Source organism: Helianthus annuus, chromosome 10 (assembly GCF_002127325.2).
Source record: "Helianthus annuus cultivar XRQ/B chromosome 10, HanXRQr2.0-SUNRISE, whole genome shotgun sequence".
NCBI classification, from domain to species: Eukaryota; Viridiplantae; Streptophyta; class Magnoliopsida; order Asterales; family Asteraceae; genus Helianthus; species Helianthus annuus.
Genome location: NC_035442.2, coordinates 51748749 through 51772519, shown reverse-complemented (window position 1 = coordinate 51772519; position 23771 = coordinate 51748749). Strand labels below are relative to the sequence as shown.

Here is a 23771-nt window from a genome sequence, read left to right as displayed (position 1 = left end):
CTCCAATTATCCGCCAATAGCTGTAGTAACACGAGCGCTTGCTCCGAAAAGACGAGCATGTCGGGAAATCTCGGATCCCCTTGGTCTCTTGCCGTTTCAGTTTTCTGAATGAAGCCTGAAATTGCATCCGCAAACTTCGTAACACAGGGAGGGTACCCCGTTCGAATTGGGCAATATTTAGTGTAATGGTCCCCTCCATAGATTAAACACATGATATTAAAAATATATATATATATATCTATAAAAATTAACTAATAAAAATATATTTACAAAAACAACTAGACACACTACTACTAGACACAAACTCTAAGACTCAAACTAAAAATAAGACCAATTAAACAAATAAGTTCAGTCAAATCTAATAACGCAATCGCCTAAGTGTCCCCGGCAGCGGCGCCAAAAACTTGATGTGCTGAATGCGGTCAAATAAAAACTAAACCTAATCTAGACACCCTAGTTTTAAATTTATAAACTAAGACTCTCTAAATGCTAGACCACTGACAGGCAAGTGTACCTATCGTACGTAGTAAAGCCTAATGAAGTCCGAGTATCGAACCCACGAGACACTAGCGACGCTAACTAGACTCTGACTCAACTAATTACTTAACTGGTTTTAATTTGTGTTTGGATTTGAGATTTTAACTAATTAAACTAATAATCTAATTAAATAAGAAAATGTGGCAAACAAGACAAGCAAAGCAAAACAAACACAAACTCGGGAGCAAGATGTAAATCAAATATGATGAGAAAAGACTACCTAGGTATCGAATCCCTAGAATCATGCAACGCTATCTTGACTATGGTAATGGCTAAATATCCTAATCCTTCGATTAACCCCCCGCTAGAGATGTATCAAACGAAAGATAAGGACGAAATACGAAGTGCTAGAACGAACCGGCTCGACCAATCGATACCAAATCCTACGAAAATAGCGCCAAAAACTTGATGTGCTGAATGCGGTCAAATAAAAACTAAACCTAATCTAGACACCCTAGTTTTAAATTTATAAACTAAGACTCTCTAAATGCTAGACCACTGACAGGCAAGTGTACCTATCGTACGTAGTAAAGCCTAATGAAGTCCGAGTATCGAACCCACGAGACACTAGCGACGCTAACTAGACTCTGACTCAACTAATTACTTAACTGGTTTTAATTTGTGTTTGGATTTGAGATTTTAACTAATTAAACTAATAATCTAATTAAATAAGAAAATGTGGCAAACAAGACAAGCAAAGCAAAACAAACACAAACTCGGGAGCAAGATGTAAATCAAATATGATGAGAAAAGACTACCTAGGTATCGAATCCCTAGAATCATGCAACGCTATCTTGACTATGGTAATGGCTAAATATCCTAATCCTTCGATTAACCCCCCGCTAGAGATGTATCAAACGAAAGATAAGGACGAAATACGAAGTGCTAGAACGAACCGGCTCGACCAATCGATACCAAATCCTACGAAAATAGAATCCTTTTGACCTCAGAGACAATTATGTTAAGAGAAGATCCCAAAAACGCAAAGCAAACCAAACCATGAAGATTGAAATCCTAGGAAACCTTAACCACGATGTAATAAACGAGTCCGAGCTACCGGTCACCCAATCTACCCACCAATGATTAGCTAATAACCTAGCTCACCTTAATCGTCTTTCGAGTCACAAGATGAGGATGCAAGTTTTAGTATATTGTTTTTAATTATTAATCGAAATGGTCAATTTCTCAACTCAATATTCAAACCGAAAACCCTAAGATCAACGATTCAAATTAAACTCTAAGTCTAGGGGATATTTCTATGTGCCTAAACCGCTGAATTCATTAACCAATAATCAATCAAAACACACCAACATGCAATATCAAGATCAATCACAAGGCAAAGTTATGTAAATCGCATAAAATAACCAAAACCAAGTCAAAACAACGCAACAATCAACTAGTTCATCTCAACCTAAGTAGTATGAAAAGTTTAGCCAAGAATCATAGTCATGAAAAAGAAACAAGTCTGAATCGAGTAGCAAAAACATGTTTATAATTTTGTAAAACACAAAGTCTAACAAAACCAAAAATAATAAATTGCAAACCAGAACTTGAAACTTGATCGCGGCTTGAAGCTCGAACCAATCCTTTCTTTTCTTTCTTTCCTCTTGATCGCAGCCTGCTGTTGTGTTTCTGCCGTCAACTTCCTAAATTGCTTGCTGCCGTCTACTGTGCTTCCCTCGTTGATGTCCACAATGTGCCTTTTTTTATTGCTCCTCAATATGCCCTTAAAATGCCGCCACCCCACTGATGTCCAGAATTCTAGGAATCCCTAAGTCATGTTGTCGAGAATAATGGGGCTGGGCATTCCTTTTTTTTGCGGCCCACAAAACATATAGACTTCACGTCCATTTATTTTTTTCTTTTTTTTTCAACTCTTAACAATATTAATAATAATATATATAACAGCCTTTTTTAATAAAATAGAGATAAGTGGGTCTGGCCAGATCAAGAAAAATAGCTGCAATTTTTATTCGGTCCTTGGCACTCCACTCTGCCCAACTGGCTAATTATTTCCATTTTACTCGTTTTCACTCCATTTGCACCGGTACCTAGCAAAACACAAAATAATAAAAAATAACACTAAAACTAAATAAAAACTATACAAAATAATACACTTTACACGGGAAAAATATGTGTATTTTAACCCACATCAAATATCCCCACACTTAAACCTTTTTCGTCCCTGAAAAAGAATCTATGCATACGAAATCAGAGATGGATAAATACTCGGGTCAAAAACGTATTTATACTTGTTAAGATCAAAACTTGTGTTAGCCACGATTGCAAATATGCTTGTCCCTTTAAACCCAAACTCAGTTCTAAGCCACTTATCATGCAAATTTAGTTCAAGTGCGGTCAATATACCTAGGGTCTCACGCTAGAAGCTACGGTCCACCTAATCCCGCCTCAATGGTTTCTCCTTCTTTTTCCTTTGGTACCATCCTGATTCGTGGCATGTAATGAGAAGGATGGTGTTGTGCAAACTTCAATGGTTTCTCCTTCTTTTTCCTTTGGTACCATCCTTGAATCCTCGGTAGGTGTTGATCCAAGCTCTTTCTCGCCCTCTCCCGTGTTCTTGATCCTGGTGGCGGTCCATCTTCTAACTTCTCCACGGGTCGGCTATCAAACTCCTCAGCCACTTCCTGTTCTTCTTCGTTTGGTGTATATTTGATCTCCATGGTCGGTTTCTCTTCAAGTAATGTCTCTAGATAGATGAGATCACCAATCGGGTCAAATTCTTCATCTTCAAGAGTTGGCAAACCTACCAACTCATCACCAAGCTCCTCCTCCCAAGATGGTATACGCTCTTCATTCTCATCCTCCATCTTGTCAAGTGGCTCTTCTTCAAATTCTTCAACTCTAGGGGACGTGGTGTAGTCAGGTATCTCTAACTCCATCTCTTCTACCACTCCCTCATCATCTTCACTCCAGACATCATCGTCAATAGGTTCAGGACCGTAATACCATGGCGTGGAATTCCAAGGGAGTTTCACATCCTGTTGAACCGGAGGTGGGACTAATTCGTCCATTTTCGTCTCCAATTCTCTATCTAACAACTCTGGGTCACTAGTAGGATCCTCTTCAACCTCAACTCCTTTTTCTTCTATTTTTACCTCATTATCTTCACAAGTACCCTCAGCATCCCACAATGGTGTCTTCATATTGGTAAGCTCGGTGGCATCTACCGATTCGTCATTCATACCTCGATTCCAATCCCAATCATCATCCCAGTATATACCTCATGTAACCGAAGGTATTGACCATGGAAAAGCGACCGGACAATCTTCATACCTGTGCGGTCTAGCGCAGCCCTGACACTCCGGATCCACTTGCTGAATCCTCCAATTATCCGCCAATAGCTGTAGTAACACGAGCGCTTGCTCCGAAAAGGCGAGCATGTCGGGAAATCTCGGATCATCTTGGTCTCTTGCCATTTCAGTTTTCTGAATGAAGCCTGAAATTGCATCCGCAAACTTCGTAACACAGGGAGGGTACCCCGTTCGAATTGGGCAATATTTAGTGTAATGGTCCCCTCCATAGATTAAACACATGATATTAAAAATATATATATCTATAAAAATTAACTAATAAAAATATATTTACAAAAACAATTAGACACACTACTACTAGACACAAACTCTAAGACTCAAACTAAAAATAAGACCAATTAAACAAATAAGTTCAGTCAAATCTAATAACGCAATCGCCTAAGTGTCCCCGGCAGCGGCGCCAAAAACTTGATGTGCTGAATGTGATCTAATAAAAACTAAACCTAATCTAGACACCCTAGTTTTAAATTTATAAACTAAGACTCTCTAAATGCTAGACCATTGATAGGCAAGTGTACCTATCGTACGTAGTAAAGCCTAATGAAGTCCGAGTATCGAACCCACGAGACACTAGCGACGCTAACTAGACTCTGACTCAACTAATTACTTAACTGGTTTTAATTTGTGTTTGCATTTGAGATTTTAACTAATTAAACTAATAATCTAATTAAATAAGAAAATGTGGCAAACAAGACAAGCAACGCAAAACAAACACAAACTCGGGAGCAAGATGTAAATCAAATATGATGAGAAAAGACTACCTAGGTATCGAATCCCTAGAATCATGCAACGCTATCTTGACTATGGTAATGGCTAAATATCCTAATCCTTCGATTAACCCCCCGCTAGAGATGTATCAAACGAAAGATAAGGACGAAATACGAAGTGCTAGAACGAACCGGCTCGACCTATCGATACCAAATCCTACGAAAATAGAATCCTTTTGACCTCAGAGACAATTATGTTAAGAGAAGATCCCAAAAACGCAAAGCAAACCAAACCATGAAGATTGAAATCCTAGGAAACCTTAACCACGATGTAATAAACGAGCCCGAGCTATCGGTCACCCAATCTACCCACCAATGATTAGCTAATAACCTAGCTCACCTTAATCGTCTTTCGAGTCACAAGATGAGGATGCAAGTTTTAGTATATTGATTTTAATTATTAATCGAATTGGTCAATTTATCAACTCAATATTCAAACCGAAAACCCTAAGATCAACGATTCAAATTAAACTCTAAGTCTAGGGATATTTCTATGTGCCTAAACCACTGAATTCATCAACCAATAATCAATCAAAACACACCAACATGCAATATCAAGATCAATCACAAGGCAAAGTTATGTAAATCGCATAAAATAACCAAAACCAAGTTAAAACAACGCAACAATCAACTAGTTCATCTCAACCTAAGTAGTATGAAAAGTTTAGCCAAGAATCATAGTCATGAAAAAGAAACAAGTCTGAATCGAGTAGCAAAACATGTTTATAATTTTGTAAAACACAAAGTCTAACAAAACCAAAAATAATAAATTGCAAACCCGAACTTGAAACTTGATCGCGGCTTGAAGCTCGAACCAATCCTTTCTTTTCTTTCTTTCCTCTTGATCGCAGCCTGTTGTTGTGTTTCTGCCGTCAACTTCCTAAATTGCTTGCTGCCGTCTACTGTGCTTCCCTCGTTGATGTACACAATGTGCCTTTTTTATTGCTCCTCAAGATGCCCTTAAAATGCCGCCACCCCACTGATGTCCAGAATTCTAGGAATCCCTAAGTCGTGTTGTCGAGAATAATGGGGCTGGGCATTCCTTTTTTTTGCGGCCCACAAAACATATGGACTTCACGTCCATTTATTTTTTTCTTTTTTTTTTCAACTCTTAACAATATTAATAATAATATATATAGCAGCCTTTTTTAATAAAATAGATATAAGTGGGTCTGGCCCGATCAAGAAAAATAGCTGCAATTTTTATGCGGTCCTTGGCACTCCACTTTGCCCAACTGGCTAATTATTTCCATTTTACTCGTTTTCACTCCATTTGCACCAGTACCTAGCAAAACACAAAATAATAAAAAATAACTCTAAAACTAAATAAAAACTATACAAAATAATACACACTTTACACGGGAAAATATGTGTATTTTAACCCACATCAATTTTATTAAATCTCATCTCCTCGCAAGCATTAGTTATTTACAGAAACCTGCACTACATCGACAAACATTCATAATTCTTTCAAATAATCCCGAACCTCAAAGCACAATCAGAACGCATTAATTAATTTTTTATATAAAATGGACAAAAAGAGCTTGTAGGCCAGTCGACCCTGATATCACAATCATGGCCCATTCTGTGTCTTCAATATTCATAATCTTGTATAAATCCCTATCTTTGTACAAATAAAATATCATAAACGATTACCTATCTTTACAAGATAATGTACAACCAGGATTGCTATATCTAGCTACTTTGTTTTTTCCCATCTACTTTGTTTTTTCCCATCATCTTCTGATCCAGTATTACATATATGCCCTTAGTGTTCTACAAGCAGGGGAAATATACATATCAAAGAAGACAATACCACAAGCTACTTGTTTAATGGTCTCCACTGACATGAAATAGACTCACGGCACAACAGGATTCAGGAGGGTTTGATAATCAAGTTTTCAGATTTGAGAAGGGGGTCAACGTACCGGTGCATCGGAGCTCTGCCGGAGCTTCCCTGCCGCCACCGCCCGCGGTGCCGCCGTCATCATCACTTGCTCCTGTTGTCTCTCTCTCTCTCTAACTTCAGTCTCTCTCTCTAAAATTGCTGGACGTGAGTGTACGAAGATCAGTTAAATTAGAGGTGAGGTTGTGAGTTAGGTGTGTACAAGTAGGAGGGGTGTTCTAAGTGTTGTGTGCTTGCCTGATCGTTTGGCCGGAAGGCAGAATGGTCGGCGGAAGTAGCCCCGGTGATCGGTCAAGTGGGAAAGGGGGGAAGAGTGGGTGTGCGGCTGTTCATGTAGGGTTTTGGTTTTAATAAAAGCTTGCTAACGGCCGATACCGTTATGAATTGATAATATATATAAATTTTTGGTATTTTGTGTGGTATATTATTTCAAGTTCCTAATTTTAGTATAAGGGGCTGTTTGTTTACCTCTTAATGAGGCTCTTAATGGTTCAGACCTCTTACTGGTTCAGCACTTAATGGATAAGACTCTTTGTTTCACGAACAGATGTCTGAATGGTTCAGACATTTGCCTCTGAATGGTTAAGCATTATACAGAGTCTGAATGGTTAAGACCTCTAACCTGAATTGGTCAAACATTTGCCTTTGAACGGTTAAGCATTATACAAGCTCCTAATGGTTCAGACCTCTCTTACTAGTTCAGCACTTAATGGTTCAGACCTCTCTTACTGGTTCAGTACTTAATGGTTCAGACCTCTTACTACCTCTTACTGGTTCAGCACTTAACCATTCAGATGTTGTCAAACAGCCCATAACTAATACAAATAATATACACATAGCGCATATTTTGTGTGATCTCTAAAAATAAATTTTCCTAAATATATACTTAGTCATTTTTATTTTTGAAAAACCACCTCCATTACTTGAAAATTTTATACCAAAAATTATGGAAATTTATATATATTTAAAATCATGATTCAAGATTACTTGTAAACACTTGTTAAAACATATTTTTCTAAGTGTTTAAATTTTGCAAAAATTTTGCCATAATTTCCTTTGAAAATAGAGGTCTGCATGCTTTTAAGCATATCTTTTTCTTTTCAAAAATCATCAACAATCATCCACAACAATTTACAACTTACCATATGCATAAAACTGCATTTTCATGAAGATGTGAACTTGAAAGTTTTTATAAAAATTTGTAGTCTTTTAGCATGGTGTTTATCAAGTTCCATAAACCTCTAAAATATGATTTTTATTCCATAAAAACCATTTTTGTAAAAGTTCCATCGTTACAACTTGTAGACCATTTTCAACAAAATTCATCTTCTTTAACTTTTCATGTTCTAAATACCTCAAGTGTTCCATTTTTACATAAGAAGTAGGTTTACTTTCTATCAAAACCAAAACCATGCTTAACATGAAGTAAATTTTGTTTCTTGGAAACTTTAATGTTTGAAACCCTTCATTTTTATGTTCTACACTTTGTAAGAACCAATTTTATCACATAAACAAGCTTACTTTTCAAGTTCATGCTTCACATAAAGTATGCTCAACATGGATCTTTCAAAATCCATCAAACTACTTGTTAGATCATGTGTTTAATCGTCATCTAACAAGTGTTTATGTGGTGATCAACACCATTCACACAAGAAATCATCAAACAACAGTGGCGGATCCAGCCATTTTTTCACTGGGTTCCTTTTTCCAAATCATACAAGGTTTACACTACAAAAAAACGTTCTTTTCCAAATCATACAAGGTTTACACTACAAAAAAACGTTTTTTTCCAAATCGATTGGGTTCCTGGGAACCCGGTAAACCCCTCTAAATCCGCCCCTGTCAAACAACTTCATCACATATCATAAACAACTTATATTCTTGTGATTTTTAGTTTTGTTCATATGTTCATCTTCTTAGTTTTGTAAGATCTTGAGATTTTTAGTTATACATAACTTTTAACTACTAAATCAAGATGTAAAAATGGGTTCAAGAAGCACTTACTACTAGCACAAGGCTAGGGTAGAACAAGAAGATGAAGAGAAGATGGCACAATATTGATGGTTAAAAGCTCCAAAGAGTTTTCCTTCAAGATCTAACACTTGACACCTTCTTTGATTGCCTTGATACACCTTAGATTAAGCTTGAAATAACTAGAAATTGGTTGGAAAAGAATGATGAGGGTGGGGTGGTTCTCGGTCTAACAAGAGAAGAGAGGAGAGAGTAGTGTGGTGTTGTTGTGAATGTTATGATAATAATGAGATTTAAGATGATGATAAGGAGTTTAGCCTAATCGTCCATAAATTCCCTCCAATCTATTAACTCTTGGATATCTAGGAAGGCATCTTTGACTAACAAAGATATTAGTCAACAAGATTAAGGGGGTGGGGTCCCCTTGGGACGGTCATGAGGGGGGGGGGTGCTAATTGTTTGAAATTTTGTTAAGTGTAATATGTGTGTTATATGTGTAGTAAGTTAAAAGGTTTATTTTGTTTAATGGCTCTTGATGTAAAACATAGTTTTTAGGCACTAACTAGTTTCATTGTCATAAAAATATGGCTAACTAGTTCACATGATGCTTCTAGTTGTGGTCGGGTGTTCGTTTGGTTATCGGATCGCTTAACCAGTCAACATTAGTGTCTTGTATGGTGTAGTATGTAATTATGTCATGTTAATTTTTTCGACGCTTTTTAAGTTATTTTGAACACTCTCGCATTATTTCAGATTACTACATAAGTTGCAAAATGCTGAATTTTGCTGAATTCTACTGTTTAGTGCTAGTTTGGGCCAGTTTCTAGTGTTCACTTGTCACTCGGAAATCAGCTTCACAAACCCTTGTTTTCTCACATAAAGTTCTAGTATATCATGGTTTCTAGGACTCAATCTGTGTCCTAATCATGCTATCTGTCTGAGTACTGAACTCTTGTCGGTACTACTAGTTTATCTCATAAGTGTGCTAGTTTGGTTCTGTACACTGTTCAAATTGTTTGGAGTCGCAGTAAATAATAATAATCATCATGAAATATTTTGTGAGTTCTTTAAATGTAAGCCATGAATTCCTATACATCATATGTTCAAAATGCACAACCATATAATATAAAATACTGTTCACATTGTACGGAAGTTACACGAAAGTGCCAATTGTCACATATAAAATCCGCTCATTTTCTTATATTTATTTCTAGTCCAAAATAGGAAAAAAATCATTTTCCTATATTTGTGAAAAGTGCTATTTTCACAAATTTCCAACATTCATTGATATGTGTAACATTATAAAACGCAACGACATGAAGCATGAGGAGTAGTTTCAGACAAATGTTCTACTACTGTTCATCGAGCCAAACTTAAAAATTTCTTAATATAAACATTTAATAATTAATGATATATATTGAAATGAAAAGGTTGTTCTATTAATTCAAAAGTAAAAGTAGAGTGGAGTTTAGATATAAAGCAAGTATTTAGAATTCATTCAAATAAATTAAACTTCTTAATATTTTCACATCACAAATTCTAACCACATATTAAATAATAAACTAAAGGAAAATTGGTTTTTAATAAACCAACCTTTGCCCCATTGGTAAATAATAATCCTACGTACGGATTTGGTAATTAATAATCCCACGTTTCAATATGTTGGTACTCAATGGACCTCCGTTAGTTTTTTTAACTGAAGTTAGTTTTTAAGTTTTATTTATTACACAAACAGTCCCTGTAGTTATAATTTACTAGTTTTAAGTTTTATTTATTACACAAATAGTCCCTGTAGTTATAAAAAAATCATAAAAATAAAAAAAAAATCTAAAAAATCAAAAAAATTCAAAAAAATCATAAAAATTCTAAAAAAATCAAAAAAAATCTAAAAAAATAAAAAAATCATAAAAATTCTAAAAAAATCAAAAAAATTCTAAAAAAATAAAAAAAAAATCATAAAAAACCGTTTCGACCCGTACTGTTTCGACGCGGACCGTTTCGACGCGGATCGTTTCGACCCGTACCGTTTCGACCCGTACCGTTTCGACCCGTACCGTTTCGACGCGTACCGTTTCGACCAGAACCGTTTTCGACCCGGACCGTTTCGACCCACCACCACCACCACCACAGCACTGCCACCGCCACCACCACACCGCCACCACCACCACCACAGCACCGCCACCACCACCACCACCACAGCACCACCACCACCACCACCACCACCACCACCGCACCGCCACCACCACCACCGCACCGCCACCACCACCACCACCACAGCACCGCCACCACCACCACCACCACCGTTTTCGAAACGGTCCGGGTTGAAAACGGTTCGGGTCGAAACGGTACGCGTCGAAACGGTACGGGCCGAAACGGTACGGGTCGAAACGGTACGGGTCGAAACGGTACGGTTCGAAACGGTTCGCGTCGAAACGGTACGGTTCGAAACAGTTTTTATGATTTTTTTTTATTTTTTTAGAATTGTTTTGATTTTTTTAGAATTTTTATGATTTTTTTTGATTTTTTTTGATTTTTTTAGAATTTTTTTGATTTTTTTAGAATTTTTATGAATTTTTTGAATTTTTTTGATTTTTTAATTTTTTTTTGATTTTTATGATTTTTTTTATAACTACATGGACTGTTTGTGTAATAAATAAAACTTAAAACTAGTAAATTGTAACTACAGGGACTGTTTGTGTAATAAATAAAACTGAAAAACTAACTTCAGTTAAAAAAAAAACTAACGGAGGTCCATTGAGTACCAACATATTGAAATGTAGGATTATTAATTACCAAATCTGTAGGTAGGATTATTATTTATCAATGGGGCAAAGGTTAGTTTATTAAAAACCAATTTTCCTAAACTAAATATATTATTATTGGTTCACTCAAAACATTCCATATGACAATGTGTAAAATTCATCATCTATGACATGGAGTCAAATTTAAAAACATAATTTCAATGTGTCTTAAACAAAAGGCTAGAAAGTAGTTTGTAGTTAAGAAGCTGGTTTATAATAATAATAATAATAATAATAATAATAATAATAATAATAATAATAATAATAATAATAATAATAATAATAATAATAATAATAATAATAATAATAATAATAATTATTATTTAAAAAGTTTGTAGTTCAAGGCCCTTATAATAAGTTTACTATTTAAAAAAGAAAAAAAACAATAACAGCGTATTAATACAAACTTAAAACAGACCAATAAATGTTATTATATTGAATATTTAATATATAAAATATAATCTATAATCTATAATACTATATAAAGGAGAAGTGATGTACAATATTGTAATTTTACCATGTTTACAAGTTATAAAGCATCATGTACCAGGATGTATAAGCCATTTTAGAGGGGTTTCACCCAAAATTTTAAGACACTTGAGGGGTAAACTAGGGTTTTCACCCAATGAATTGAATGGGATTTGATGCTAGCCTGCAAATGAAGCGTCTCGCCTTTATACCCACACACTGTTACAAATCTCTCCTCCTCATCTCTCTACGAAAACCACCTCAAATCTTATTATTCTCCTTCGTCACTCTCATCCACCACCCCTATGCCACCATAACCGCTGCCATGGGAGACGAGTCCGGCATGGACGCTCTTCACATTCTTGAGTTTTCGTTTAACTTCAATCGCATATCTAAATCTGTTTTCATTGCGGCCGTAACCCCAACTTAAATCCTCATCCAACTGTCTTTGGGGTATAATATTTCAGATTTGTTATCTTTTAGTTTTGAAATTCGATTATATAAAACCCTAGATGTTTTTTGTTAATTGATGTTTGTTTCGATCCAAGTTCGGGTTTTTATTTTGTTGGGAAACATGATCATTTGCAGCGGAAGGTTTAGGTTTGTTCGAATCAATGGACATGATTTCTGATATGGAAGTGTGCAGAAATCTATCGAATAAACAAGAATATGCAGAATATGAAAGGATTGAAAGGACAATTCTGTTTGAAGGATTGTCTTGAAACCGGAACATGAAACCGAAACTTGATTATGCTTTGTAGCATACATCAAGACACTGTAGTTTGCTTCATCAACGGCTTTCCGGGCTTCATTGAAGTTGAAGCTCCGACGTTTCTTGTGCAGGTTCCAGGTTCCCTCCCAATTGTTTCCGGCAAGGTCGGCACTGAGAATTCATGTGCCATGTTCGAGCTCGAAAAAACGTGCCCTTAGGCCTTAACGAAATTGGGTATTGGGCTCACTAAAGGTCTAAACCTAATACCAATGAGCTAATAACTAATCTAAACCATAAAAATAGTTTTGTAAGTGAGCCTATGCTGGTATTTGTATGGGTATACCCTATTAATTATTTATTTTTACATATACATATCAGAGTTTTTTAAAAATAACGTGCCCTTTGAAACATCGGCCCTGGCCGGTGGTCCTCCCCGCCCACCTTTAGAGCCGGCCATGGTTTCCGGCATAGAGAGCATAATGTTCCGTTGCAGCCTCTTCATGTGCCGTGTCTGCACTTCTTCTTCTCTCATGGCCATCGCCGGTAGTTGACGAGCTTTCTCCTTCCTTAATTGTCTCTTTATCGAACACCCACTCTTGTATGGATTTGAACCTGAAATAATATATCAAGACATCCAAATACATGGCGTAAATGATTCTCATATTTGGGGGTTTATGTTAGTTTGAAGCTGTGTGATTGATTAAGAAAGTAATAGATAAGATGATCAAATTGGGAATTTCTTGTCGAATAAAAGGATTTCTTTTGTTAAATGGGAGTAGAAGTGTTTTAAATTAGGTTAAAGAAATTTGTAAATTAGCAATTTTGCGTAACCATTTGAATCTATGATGGTTAGTTATGTTGTAGCTGGTTTGAAGTTGGATGACTTGATACTGATTACTTGATATGTCGATACCTCGATAGTTATAAGAGGAATCTGTTTATGTGCCCCTTCACAGAACATGTTATTGTGACCTCAAGTCACATCAAATAAATAATTAGTTCCATAAGGACAGTCGAAACGTCCCTTAATGATTATGATTTTCTGATTATTTTTGGGTAAAATAATAATACACTAAAAATTCAGAATAGGTGACCTCGATTAGGTTTTTTTTGTTGATTTTTGTTTAAATGTTAGTTGGTGTTGATTGTCTTACAGATTAGATTAACTTCATACTCAATGGCACCACAACGCTTTCATGACGAGGTTCGAGAAAGTGCCCGATCAGATGTTCCTACCATGCTCCATTTCCACGCAGAGGTAACACGTTATTGATAATATGTATAAACGGAGATTTTTATGATTTATCGAGTTTAAGTTTTTGATAATATAATCAATTAAGTTTGGTTCTGATTAACCTTCTATAATAATCATTTTAAAATAAGCAATCTCAAACTGCATATATAAACGCTGTTGTTCATCCAAACCTTGAATTTTAGAAAACATGCACAATACGTATGACTATGTCGGTATCTTAAAAAAGCAAATCTGGAGACTTCAAGTTCAATCATAATTAACCTTTCTAATAATTTATTTGTAGATTTATGCTCCTTACTCTGAAGATAAATTATTGGAATCGACATACCATAGAACCTTATTTGTACTCATGTGCACATCAATGTCATGCCTTCTCCAAGACCAACATGAACAATGGAAACACCTCCCAGAAAAGGCCTCTAGGAGGTATTCTTAATTCATAATCTTTTAATATGAGATTGTTCCTTTTTTAATATTACCTTCTTTTTAATCAAGTATTAAGGTCTTCCGTTGTCAATTTCCTTGCCACAATCAGTTTTACTCCAGTGAATCACCTAAAAATGATGGCAGTGACAAGCCTTTAGTCGCAGCAGCGGGTAGAGAAATTTAGCTTTTCTTGATCTTCTGTAGTTCCAATTGGTTACCTAGACTATTTCATAAGTTTGTAAGGGTATATATATATGAAATTAATCCTATTTAAGAATTTAGTTTCATGGTTTTTGTAGCTCCACTTAGGGCTGTAAACAAGCCGAGCTCGACCCAGCTCAAGCTCGGCTCGAACTCAATTCGGGCTGGCTCGGCTCAAGCTCAACTTTTAAATTGAACTGAGATTTGAGGCTCGACCTCGACTCGGTAAAATTCGAGCTAGCTCGGCTCGGCTCGATCTAGCTCGAACTAACAAAGAACCGCAAAATTCACTACTTAAAAAGCGTTGAAAATGAATCTTTTTATACACTAAGGGCCATAATGGCAATTGAATATAACCAAATGGCTAAATATATGCAAGTATAAATAGTTAGCTCACTTTGTACATTTTCTTTACCTTCTTTTATTAGGGAGATACTCAATTAGTTTTTGTCTTCTTAGCGATGTGGGACAAAAAAGTAAAGGATGTAAACCTTTTCGAGCCGGCTCACAAGCTCACGAGCCGAGCCGAGCCAGGCCAAGCTCGAGCTCGGCTCGTTTACAAACCGAGCCGAGCCGAGCTGGCTCGTTTACAACCGAGCCAATTTCGAGCCGATGTGATGTTTTTTCGAACTTTCTTCGAGCGAGTTTCGAGCGAGCTGCGAGCCACGAGTTTTTTGAACACCCGTGTGTTACCTGGAAAGGAAATAAAGTTTGTAGCAACTGCAAAAGAGCACGTTACTGTTCCAAGACGCACCAGGTTGTTACCGCACTGCTAATATCTTTTAGCTTTTGTTTTTTTTTTCTGTTTGGTAACTTTGGTTATTCATTCTTGTTCTTTTTTCTTTATGCAGCCCAATCACTGGAGTTCAACTCATAAAATCCAATGTAGAACAATAGATCTTATGCTTCAGCCATCTAATTCTGGGCCCCACAACTCTTTAGAGGATATGCCAAATGATCACCAGTAATATCTACATGTACAATCTTAGTATAGATAATCCCTTTTTCTTTCTAATCAAAATACAGATCATCTTAGCAACTTGATAAAGATCGCAGTTCTCTCTATTTTATAACTTGTATATCTGATCCTGGTAAAGATCATCACTTTACATTTTGGGGTGTTTGTTTATAAAAGAAGCCCTCTACTGGATTATTTTTACCAAATAATAACTATAGAAAAGAAAAATGGTATGTAGTCTTGTAATGATTTACGTATCCATTGTAATGATTTACGTATCCATAATGTAGTTAGTCTCCTATCTCTTATATTGTTGTTTTCTTATGTTACTTCTTTGGTTTATACTCAATTGTTTGTGAATTGATGTATTAGTTGCGTTAGGAAATTGGTCTTATAAATAAATTACGTGAAATCCACTACGCATCATGCGTCAAACAACATAACTTCCCGCGGTAAAGCGCGGGCATTCCCACTAGTACTATATAAATAAAGCAGTTCAGATGGACAATATGGTAATTTCCATCATTTTTAATTAAGACGCCAAAACCCATTCTCATAGATGCCGGTGAAAATCAATTCCATTGTTACCCCTCCATCAATGACATCGACACTTCTTCAATGGCCGGGTGATTCGCTGGAAACGAACAGGAGACAACAAGCGGCGGTTGAGAAAACCTTTCGAATCCTGCTTATCCATTTTGTTCACACGGTTCTTCAATTTATCCCTCACATTTGATTCATCAGTATCTATTATCAATAGCACCATTCAAAGGGACCGTTAATCACTTATTAATGAATCGTTTCATAGATCGCATAACCATTGAAACAGGTGCTATATAATTGTGAGCAGACTGAAACCGTGCATTGAAATCGGGAGACCCTAATTTCAGAAGACGCATTGCTTCTTAATATGAATGAAATCTGAATTGAATATCTGATTTGCAATTTCATGATGGGAGAAAATACCCTCACATTGAAGACGCCAATTCAATCACCTCCTCCGGTTATCTGTAGTCAGCAAAGCAAATCAGTAACCAACATTTGTGATTATAGAACCTGGTCACCAGGTTCGAAGTAGCCTTTTCTCTTCTAAAGTCCTTCCCCTAATTGAAATTGCTATGAATTTAGGGTTTGTGGTATTGCTCTTCGTTTTTGATGATCATAGAATCGAGTTAGATTTACATTTCATTTTTGGTTATTCTAATTTTCTGTTTTTCAATAATTGCCTTTACATTTCATTTTTGGTTATTCTAATTTGCTGTTTTTCGATTCTGCTTTATTTGTTGTTCATGACGAAGGCTGTTTTTGTAATCAATCGTATGATCTCCATTGAGTATATTACAAACAATATATAGAAGTTACAGAGACCTAAACTAGGAAACTAGCAATCCTAATCAAGAGGGAATATGCACACTAATATAGGAGATATACATCATCAATCTATAATTAATATATATCGCTAACAGGCCCCCGGAGTTTGAGCCGTAGCCGGACGAAGGCACAAACTGGAACGAAAGCGAGTGAACAGATGCTTTGGCAGACCCTTTGTAAAAATATCCGCATACTGATAATCGGCAGGAACATGTAAAACACGGGCGTCTCCAATGCGGACCTTGTCACGGACAAAGTGAATGTCTAGTTCCACATGTTTGGTTCTCTGATGTTGAACGGGATTCTGAGTTAAGTAAACGGCGGAGACATTGTCACAGTAAACAATGGTTGCCTGTGGCGTAGCAACCCCAAGCTCGAGAAGTAAGTTGCGTATCCAAGATGTTTCTGCAACTGCATTCGCAACCCCACGATATTCGGCTTCAGCGCTAGACCTCGAAATATTGGGTTGTCGTTTGGAGCTCCAGGAAATTAAATTCCCGCCCAGGTATACACAGTAGCTGGAGGTGGACCGTCGTGAGTCCGGGCAACCCCCCAGTCCGCATCAGAGTATGCAGTAAGAGAGGTGGAACTAGTGGGGGAGAGGTACAAACCGAAGTCAATGGTTCCTTTAACGTACCGAAGTATGCGTTTGAGGAAAGAAAAATGCGTCTCCCGTGGATCATGCATGAAAAGACAAATTTGTTGAACCGCGTATGAGATGTCTGGGCGGGTAATAGTAAGGTATTGCAAAGCACCCGCGAGACTGCGGTAGAGGGTACCATCTTCAACTGGAGGGCCTGAGTCTGCACTTAATTTCGAGCTGATTTCCACAGGGGTGGAGCACGGCTTACAATCCGTCATGTTGGCATGTTTTAAAATATCCGAAGCATAGGAGGATTGAGACAGGAAGAGACCATTCGCCTGATGGGTAACCTTGATGCCAAGAAAATGATGGAGCGAGCCGAGATCAGTCATGGCAAATTCTTTGGATAAGACCCGAATAAAGTGTTGTAGGAGACTCGAAGAAGATGCGGTAAGAATGATGTCGTCAACATACAGTAGCAAGTAAGCCATTTGAGTGCCGCGTCGATAAATAAACAAAGAGGTGTTACAAGTGCTACTCCGAAAACCGCATGTAGTGATAAAGGTGGCAAATCGGTGATACCACGCACGAGGAGCTTGCTTGAGCCCATATAGGGACTTTTTAAGCTTGCATACAAGGCGAGGATTGGATGAATCCACGAAACCCGGAGGTTGATGCATATAGACTGTCTCATTAAGGTTCCAGTGAAGAAAGGCATTCTTCACGTCAAGCTGATGAATCGGCCATGCCTGCGATACCGCCAGACTAAGTATGGTTCGAATGGTAGTAGGCTTAACCACGGGGCTGAACGTCTCGTCACAATCAATACCCACTGTCTGAATCTTACCATTAACCACGAGTCGCGCTTTATAGCGCTCCAAAGTCCCATCCAAGTTAAATTTATGTTTGTATATCCACATACATCGAATAACCGGAGCATCAGTAGGTCTCGGTACCAACTCCCACGTTTGATTAGCCAATAGCGCTTTGTATTCAGCGGCTATAGCTTGTTTCCAGTTCGGATCGGACAAGGCGGAAAGGTGAGATTTTGGTAAAGGTGAAAAGGTAGGAGAGGTCATGATGTTGAGGTTGAAGGGGACGCGGGGTTTGGAGATGCCCGCGCGAGCACGGGTAATCATAGGGTGAGACGGTTGTGGGTTGGGAGGTGGTGATGGGCTGGCAGATTGGTTAGGCGAGTGAGTTAGAGGTGTGGTAGGGGAGTGGGCCGAATGGGTTTGGGTTGTGGAATGGGCCGAGTGGGCTGGGGGGTTAGGTGAGAAGGGTGTGGGTGTTAAGTTGGGTGTGAAGTGGGCCGATTGGGCTGAGGTGTTGTGTGAGGACCGGTTGGGTGTTACGTTCGGTATGGAATGGGCCGATTGGGCCAATGGTGTGGGAGGAGTAGGAGGGAAGGCAGTGGGAAAGAAAGGGGTGACCGATGGTGGAGGTTCAAGGAAAGCATGGTTGGGAGGCGGTGTGGAAGGTGAGTGAAATGGGAATTTGAGCTCATCGAAGATGACGTGACGGGAAAAAATTACTTTCCCGGTGGAGAGCTCAAGACACCGGTAACCCCGATAGTTAGCGGGGTAACCTAGAAAAAAGCAAAGCGTGGATTTATGGTCAAGTTTGTGAGGGCGGGTGTCGGTTGTGCTTGGATAACAAACACACCCAAACACGCGGAGGTGGTCATACGAAGGGTGTCATCTATAAAGCATGGCCATAGGGGTTAGGTTGTGAAGGACTTTGGACGGGAGAATGTTATGAAGATAACAAGTGGTGTGAAGGGCTTCTACCCAAAAACGAGAGGGGAGAGAAGCATGAGTCAAGAGGGACAACATGATGTCATTAAGGCGACAGATCATGCGTTCGGATTTACCGTTTTGCTGAGATGTGTGGGGACACGAGAATCGAAATTCCATGCCGTTTGTAGTAGCAAAATTTTTGAAATTATGATTATTGAACTCGCCACCCATGTCACATTGAAAAGTTTGAATGGACAAATGAAATTGAGTCTTGACAAAATTATAAAAGGTGACAAATTTATTAAAAACGTCGGACTTATATTTTAGCGGGTATGCCCATGTATATTGAGTAAAATCATCAATCAAAACCATGTAGTATTTGTAACCCGCAGTGCTGAGTAATGGTGAAGTCCAAAGATCACAATGCACAATAGAGAAAGGTAAATGAGTACTAGTATCTGAATCATAAAAGGGTAACCGTTTATGTTTGGACAATTGACACGCATGGCAAACAAAAGAAGCATCTATTTTATTACAAGGAATCAAATGTTTTGAAGAAAGAAAATCAATCACGTGTCGGCCAGGATGACCAAGCCGACCATGCCAAAATGTAGAGAAGGCGGTAACAACGAACGCAACAGCGGATTCACTTGTAGTGAAGGGGTATAGATCACCAGAGCTATTGTGGCGACTCAGGAGCATACCATCCTTGAGATCCTTCACAGAAAAACCACAAGGGTCAAACTCAACAGAAACAAGATTATCTCTAGTAAATTTACGAACCGAGATCAGATTTTTAATAAATTTTGGGTTGTAAAGGATGTCATTAAGTTTAAAGGGTCGGGATGGTGAAGATAAGGTGGTGTGTCCGGATCCTAGAACTGGAATACGGTTGCCATTACCAACTAATAAGGACGCTATAGGATTAAACGTAGAAGGGGTAGAGATATTACCGTTATCTGGCGTGATATGGGAAGTGGCCCCTGTGTCCATATTCCAAACATCCTGTGGCTGCGCAATTCCGAAAGCTGCAAAGGCTTGGGCCAAGTCGGTGGGCTGCATGGGGTCCAATTCGGAAATGTGGGCCTGGGCTGAAGAAGTCGGCTGCTGTTGTGTGGACATATTTGGTTGCTGGGTGTAAGCAGGAGGTGGGGTGGTGTAAGACCATGCGTTTATCCAAGATCCTTGGGTAGGAAAGGGACAAGGTGGTACCATCCATTGCGGGGAACCATAAAAACCGAACGGACCCGGTGGCGGAAAAGTGGGAGCCGACTGGTTGCGGGTTTGGTGTGAGTATTGTCCTCTGCCGCGTGATTGGCCACGACGATAGGAGCCGCCCCGGTGGTTACGGTTGTCACGGGGCTCACGAGGGTCAGACTGTCACACCCCCAAATTCCACCTGCGGATAACACCCGCTTCGAGGGCGTGACTGACCAGGATCCAGCCACCAATTATACTGAGCATTTAATTAATAGTAGAAATATTTAATATCCGAAGTAATTAGCAACATTAGAGTTTAGATTCGGTAATTAGTTTAATCAAAACAGCGGAAGCATAAACCAGAATAGTTTTAAAGGCAGTTCATTGTTCAAAACAGTTATCCCAACACACGGGTTTGACGAACACTACACATCCCCAAGCAGCAGCTCCTGTATCATGGTTACCTGCAAAGCATGCAGTGAGGAGTCAACAATAATGCTGAGTGAGTTCACTAGTTATCCAGTTTTAATTACCAAAAACTTGTTTCGCCGGTTAATTTACCCGTTTATACATGCCCTGGGGAGCTACCCCAAAAAGTTAGCGACTAAACTGTTTTTCCAATACCGAACACTAGGTAACCGTTGCGTATCCGCAGGATGCCCCGATGTCAATGTTCTATCATCATTGACGGATTTCTGAGTCTATTAGTTCACGCCCGTCCCAAACCAGGGCACGGTGTGAGGCTGGTAAACACCTAAATAGCGCTATCAACTAATAACCCGTTCGCCTAACCCGGCGACTAATCGGTATTTGTAGTAGGGACTTGAGTGATAGAGTTTCGTTTAGTGCCGTTAGTTGCAAATCCGTATAAACAGTAATTAACCAAAAGGTTTCCCAATACCAGGGAAGGAAAAGTAAGTTTTGTTCCCAATAACTAGGGAAAGTATGTAAATGGTATCCCCTTTTACCAGGGGATAGGATTGTCCAAAAGGTTTCCCAATACCAGGGAAGGAAAAGTAAGTTTTGTTCCCAATAACCAGGGAAAGTATGTAAATGGTATCCCCTTTTACCAGGGGATAGGGTTGTTTTAGTCTCGTGTCCCAAACCACCGGGACGCATGCTTTTAAGTTGTGAACTCACCTTGGGTTGCTCGGTAGGTTTAGGTTACTTGGTCAAACACGCTGGTCACCACGTCCTAACATGGTTACCGGTATAGGTCAGATACAAGTATTCACGTAAAACACATACTGGCACGTAACATGCAAAACAATACAAACAGTCATGGGGTTATTGGGCCGGCCCTAACATCCACACATTCAAACAGAACACAGTGACACATAGTCCAGATAGCCCATGATACACATAATGGCCCAATAACCAAAGTGAGCAGCCCACTCGCAACCAGATGGTCTCGAGTCGTAACCAGGAGATCTCGGCTTGTCACGTTATGGTTGCGAGTCGCAACCGTGCGGTCTCGAGTCATCATGCTGTGGTTGCGAGTCGCAACCGTCGTAGTCTCGAGTCGCAATCATGAGGTTTCGAGTTGTCATGCTATGATTGCGAGTCGCAACTATGTGGTCTCGAGTTGTCTTGCCTTGGTTGCGAGTCGCAACGACGCGGTTGCGAGTCGTAAGCTGTCCCTTTCACGTACACGTGATGATGCAGAAGCAACAGTCCGAAATTGTACCATGTATTCAGACCCAGATTAGGAAACAACCAATAATATTTCACTAACACTTTTCCTAATCTGCCCATATACAACAATAGATCAAACATTACCCTTTTTAAAATCTTCAAACCACATTCAAACAAGTTCATCTTACATTCATAGTTTTCTAGGGTTTTCATGTCACATATAACCATATTTTATGAACAAAAATCATATGTTTATAACAAGATTATCATGGCAAGAACAAAGAAACATGCATTACATAGCCGAAATCTTAAGTTCAACATCAACATTTTGCAAGAAACAAAGAAGTATAGTTTGGTTGGCCATGAACTCTCTTAGACTACCATTTTCTAAACATGTTACCAAATTTTGTCAAACTTTACAAATCAACCTAAGAATCATGCATAACCATTCTAACCAAGCATTTCTAGTTCATACAACATACATAAATCTCATGCACATAGTAACAACACTAACCGGTTGTGAAGAAGGAGGATGAGCCGAAAGAAAGGAAGAAAATGAGAGAAGATGAAGTGTCCGAGTGATGGTCTTGACCGAGTGTCTTGTCCGATATGCTCCAAGCTTGAACCGAGATCAAGGAGAAGGAAAGTGGTGTTGTTGGGGTTTTCTAGTGGGAGAGAATAGAAGAGTCTATGTGTGGATTGTTTGGTAACAAATGAGAGAAATGGGGAAAGTTGGGGATTATATACCAAGGGGTCACGAGTTGGGCTAGGGATTTCGGCCCAAATGGTTTCGGCTCAAAGGCCCACTCGAGACCGAGTGGCCCACTCGCAACCGAGTGGTTGCGAGTCATGGTCTCGGGTCGTAGTCTCGGCTCTTATATATTTATATATAATACACATACACAACACATATCATGTACCAAAGTCACGTTTTCATTTAATAATAATCATATATGCACAAAATATTACAAGGTGTTCGTTCGGAAAAACCTCGAGTGTCACATTATCCCCAAGTTTTAAGAACTTTCGTCCCGAAAGTTGAAGCAGCCACTGCCAAGCTAACGTGTTTTAACGGGGTGTCACATCATCCCCCCGTTAGTTTGGAATTTCGTCCCGAAATTCGGTTGTAGCTTCAGTGCTGGGGTTTTCGTTTGGGAATAACTGGGGATACTTGGACTTCATCTGGTCCTCCCGCTCCCAGGTAAACTCTGGGCCGCGCCGTGAGTTCCAACGAACTCGCACAAGGGGTATTCTGGTGCTCTCGAGGACCTTAACATCCCGGTCCGTGATTTCGACAGGTTCTTCGGCGAATTTCAACTGTTCGTCGATCGTGAGTTCCTTCAGAGGGACTACGTGCGTCTCATCTGACAGACACTTCTTCAGATTCGACACATGGAAAACGTTGTGAACTGCACCGAGTTCTGCTGGTAAGTTCAGTCTGTAGGCCACCTTGCCTATTTTCTCGAGGATTTCGAAAGGTCCAACGTACCGTGGGTTGAGTTTGCCTCGTTTACCAAAACGAACCACACCCCTCCAGGGTGAAACTTTGAGTGATACCCGCTCCCCAACCTGGAGCTCAAGTGGTTTCCTGCCCTTATCGGCGTAAGCCTTCTGACGGTCACGAGCGGCCGCCATGCGTTGTCGTATTTGAGCAATCCGCTCAGTAGTGTCTACCACATGTTCTGGACCAGTGATTTGACTATCCCCCACCTCTGCCCAACAAAGAGGTGACCGGCATTTACGTCCGTACAATGCCTCAAATGGAGCAGCTTTAATGCTGGTGTGGTAGCTGTTATTATACGAGAATTCCACGAGTGGCAGATGCCTTTCCCAGCTGTTGCCAAAGTCGTTTACACAAGCGCGAAGCATGTCTTTTAATGTTTGAATAGTGCGTTCGGACTGCCCGTCC

At 39.1% G+C, this 23771-nt stretch overlaps 1 protein-coding gene across 1 annotated transcript; it reads right to left on the bottom strand.

Moving 5' to 3' along the window:
• Window positions 1-2924: 2924 nt before the first annotated feature.
• LOC110882427 (FK506-binding nuclear protein-like) lies at window positions 2925-3740 on the bottom strand. The gene has a single exon (XM_022130451.1). It carries the CDS (start codon window positions 3738-3740, stop codon window positions 2925-2927), a length of 816 nt encoding a protein of 271 aa, XP_021986143.1.
• Window positions 3741-23771: the final 20031 nt, after the last annotated feature.

What these genes read in the sequence shown, in the direction of transcription:
- LOC110882427 (XM_022130451.1), bottom strand. Translation starts at nt 3,740, where the DNA reads ATGAATGACGAATCGGTAGATGCCACCGAGCTTACCAATATGAAGACA.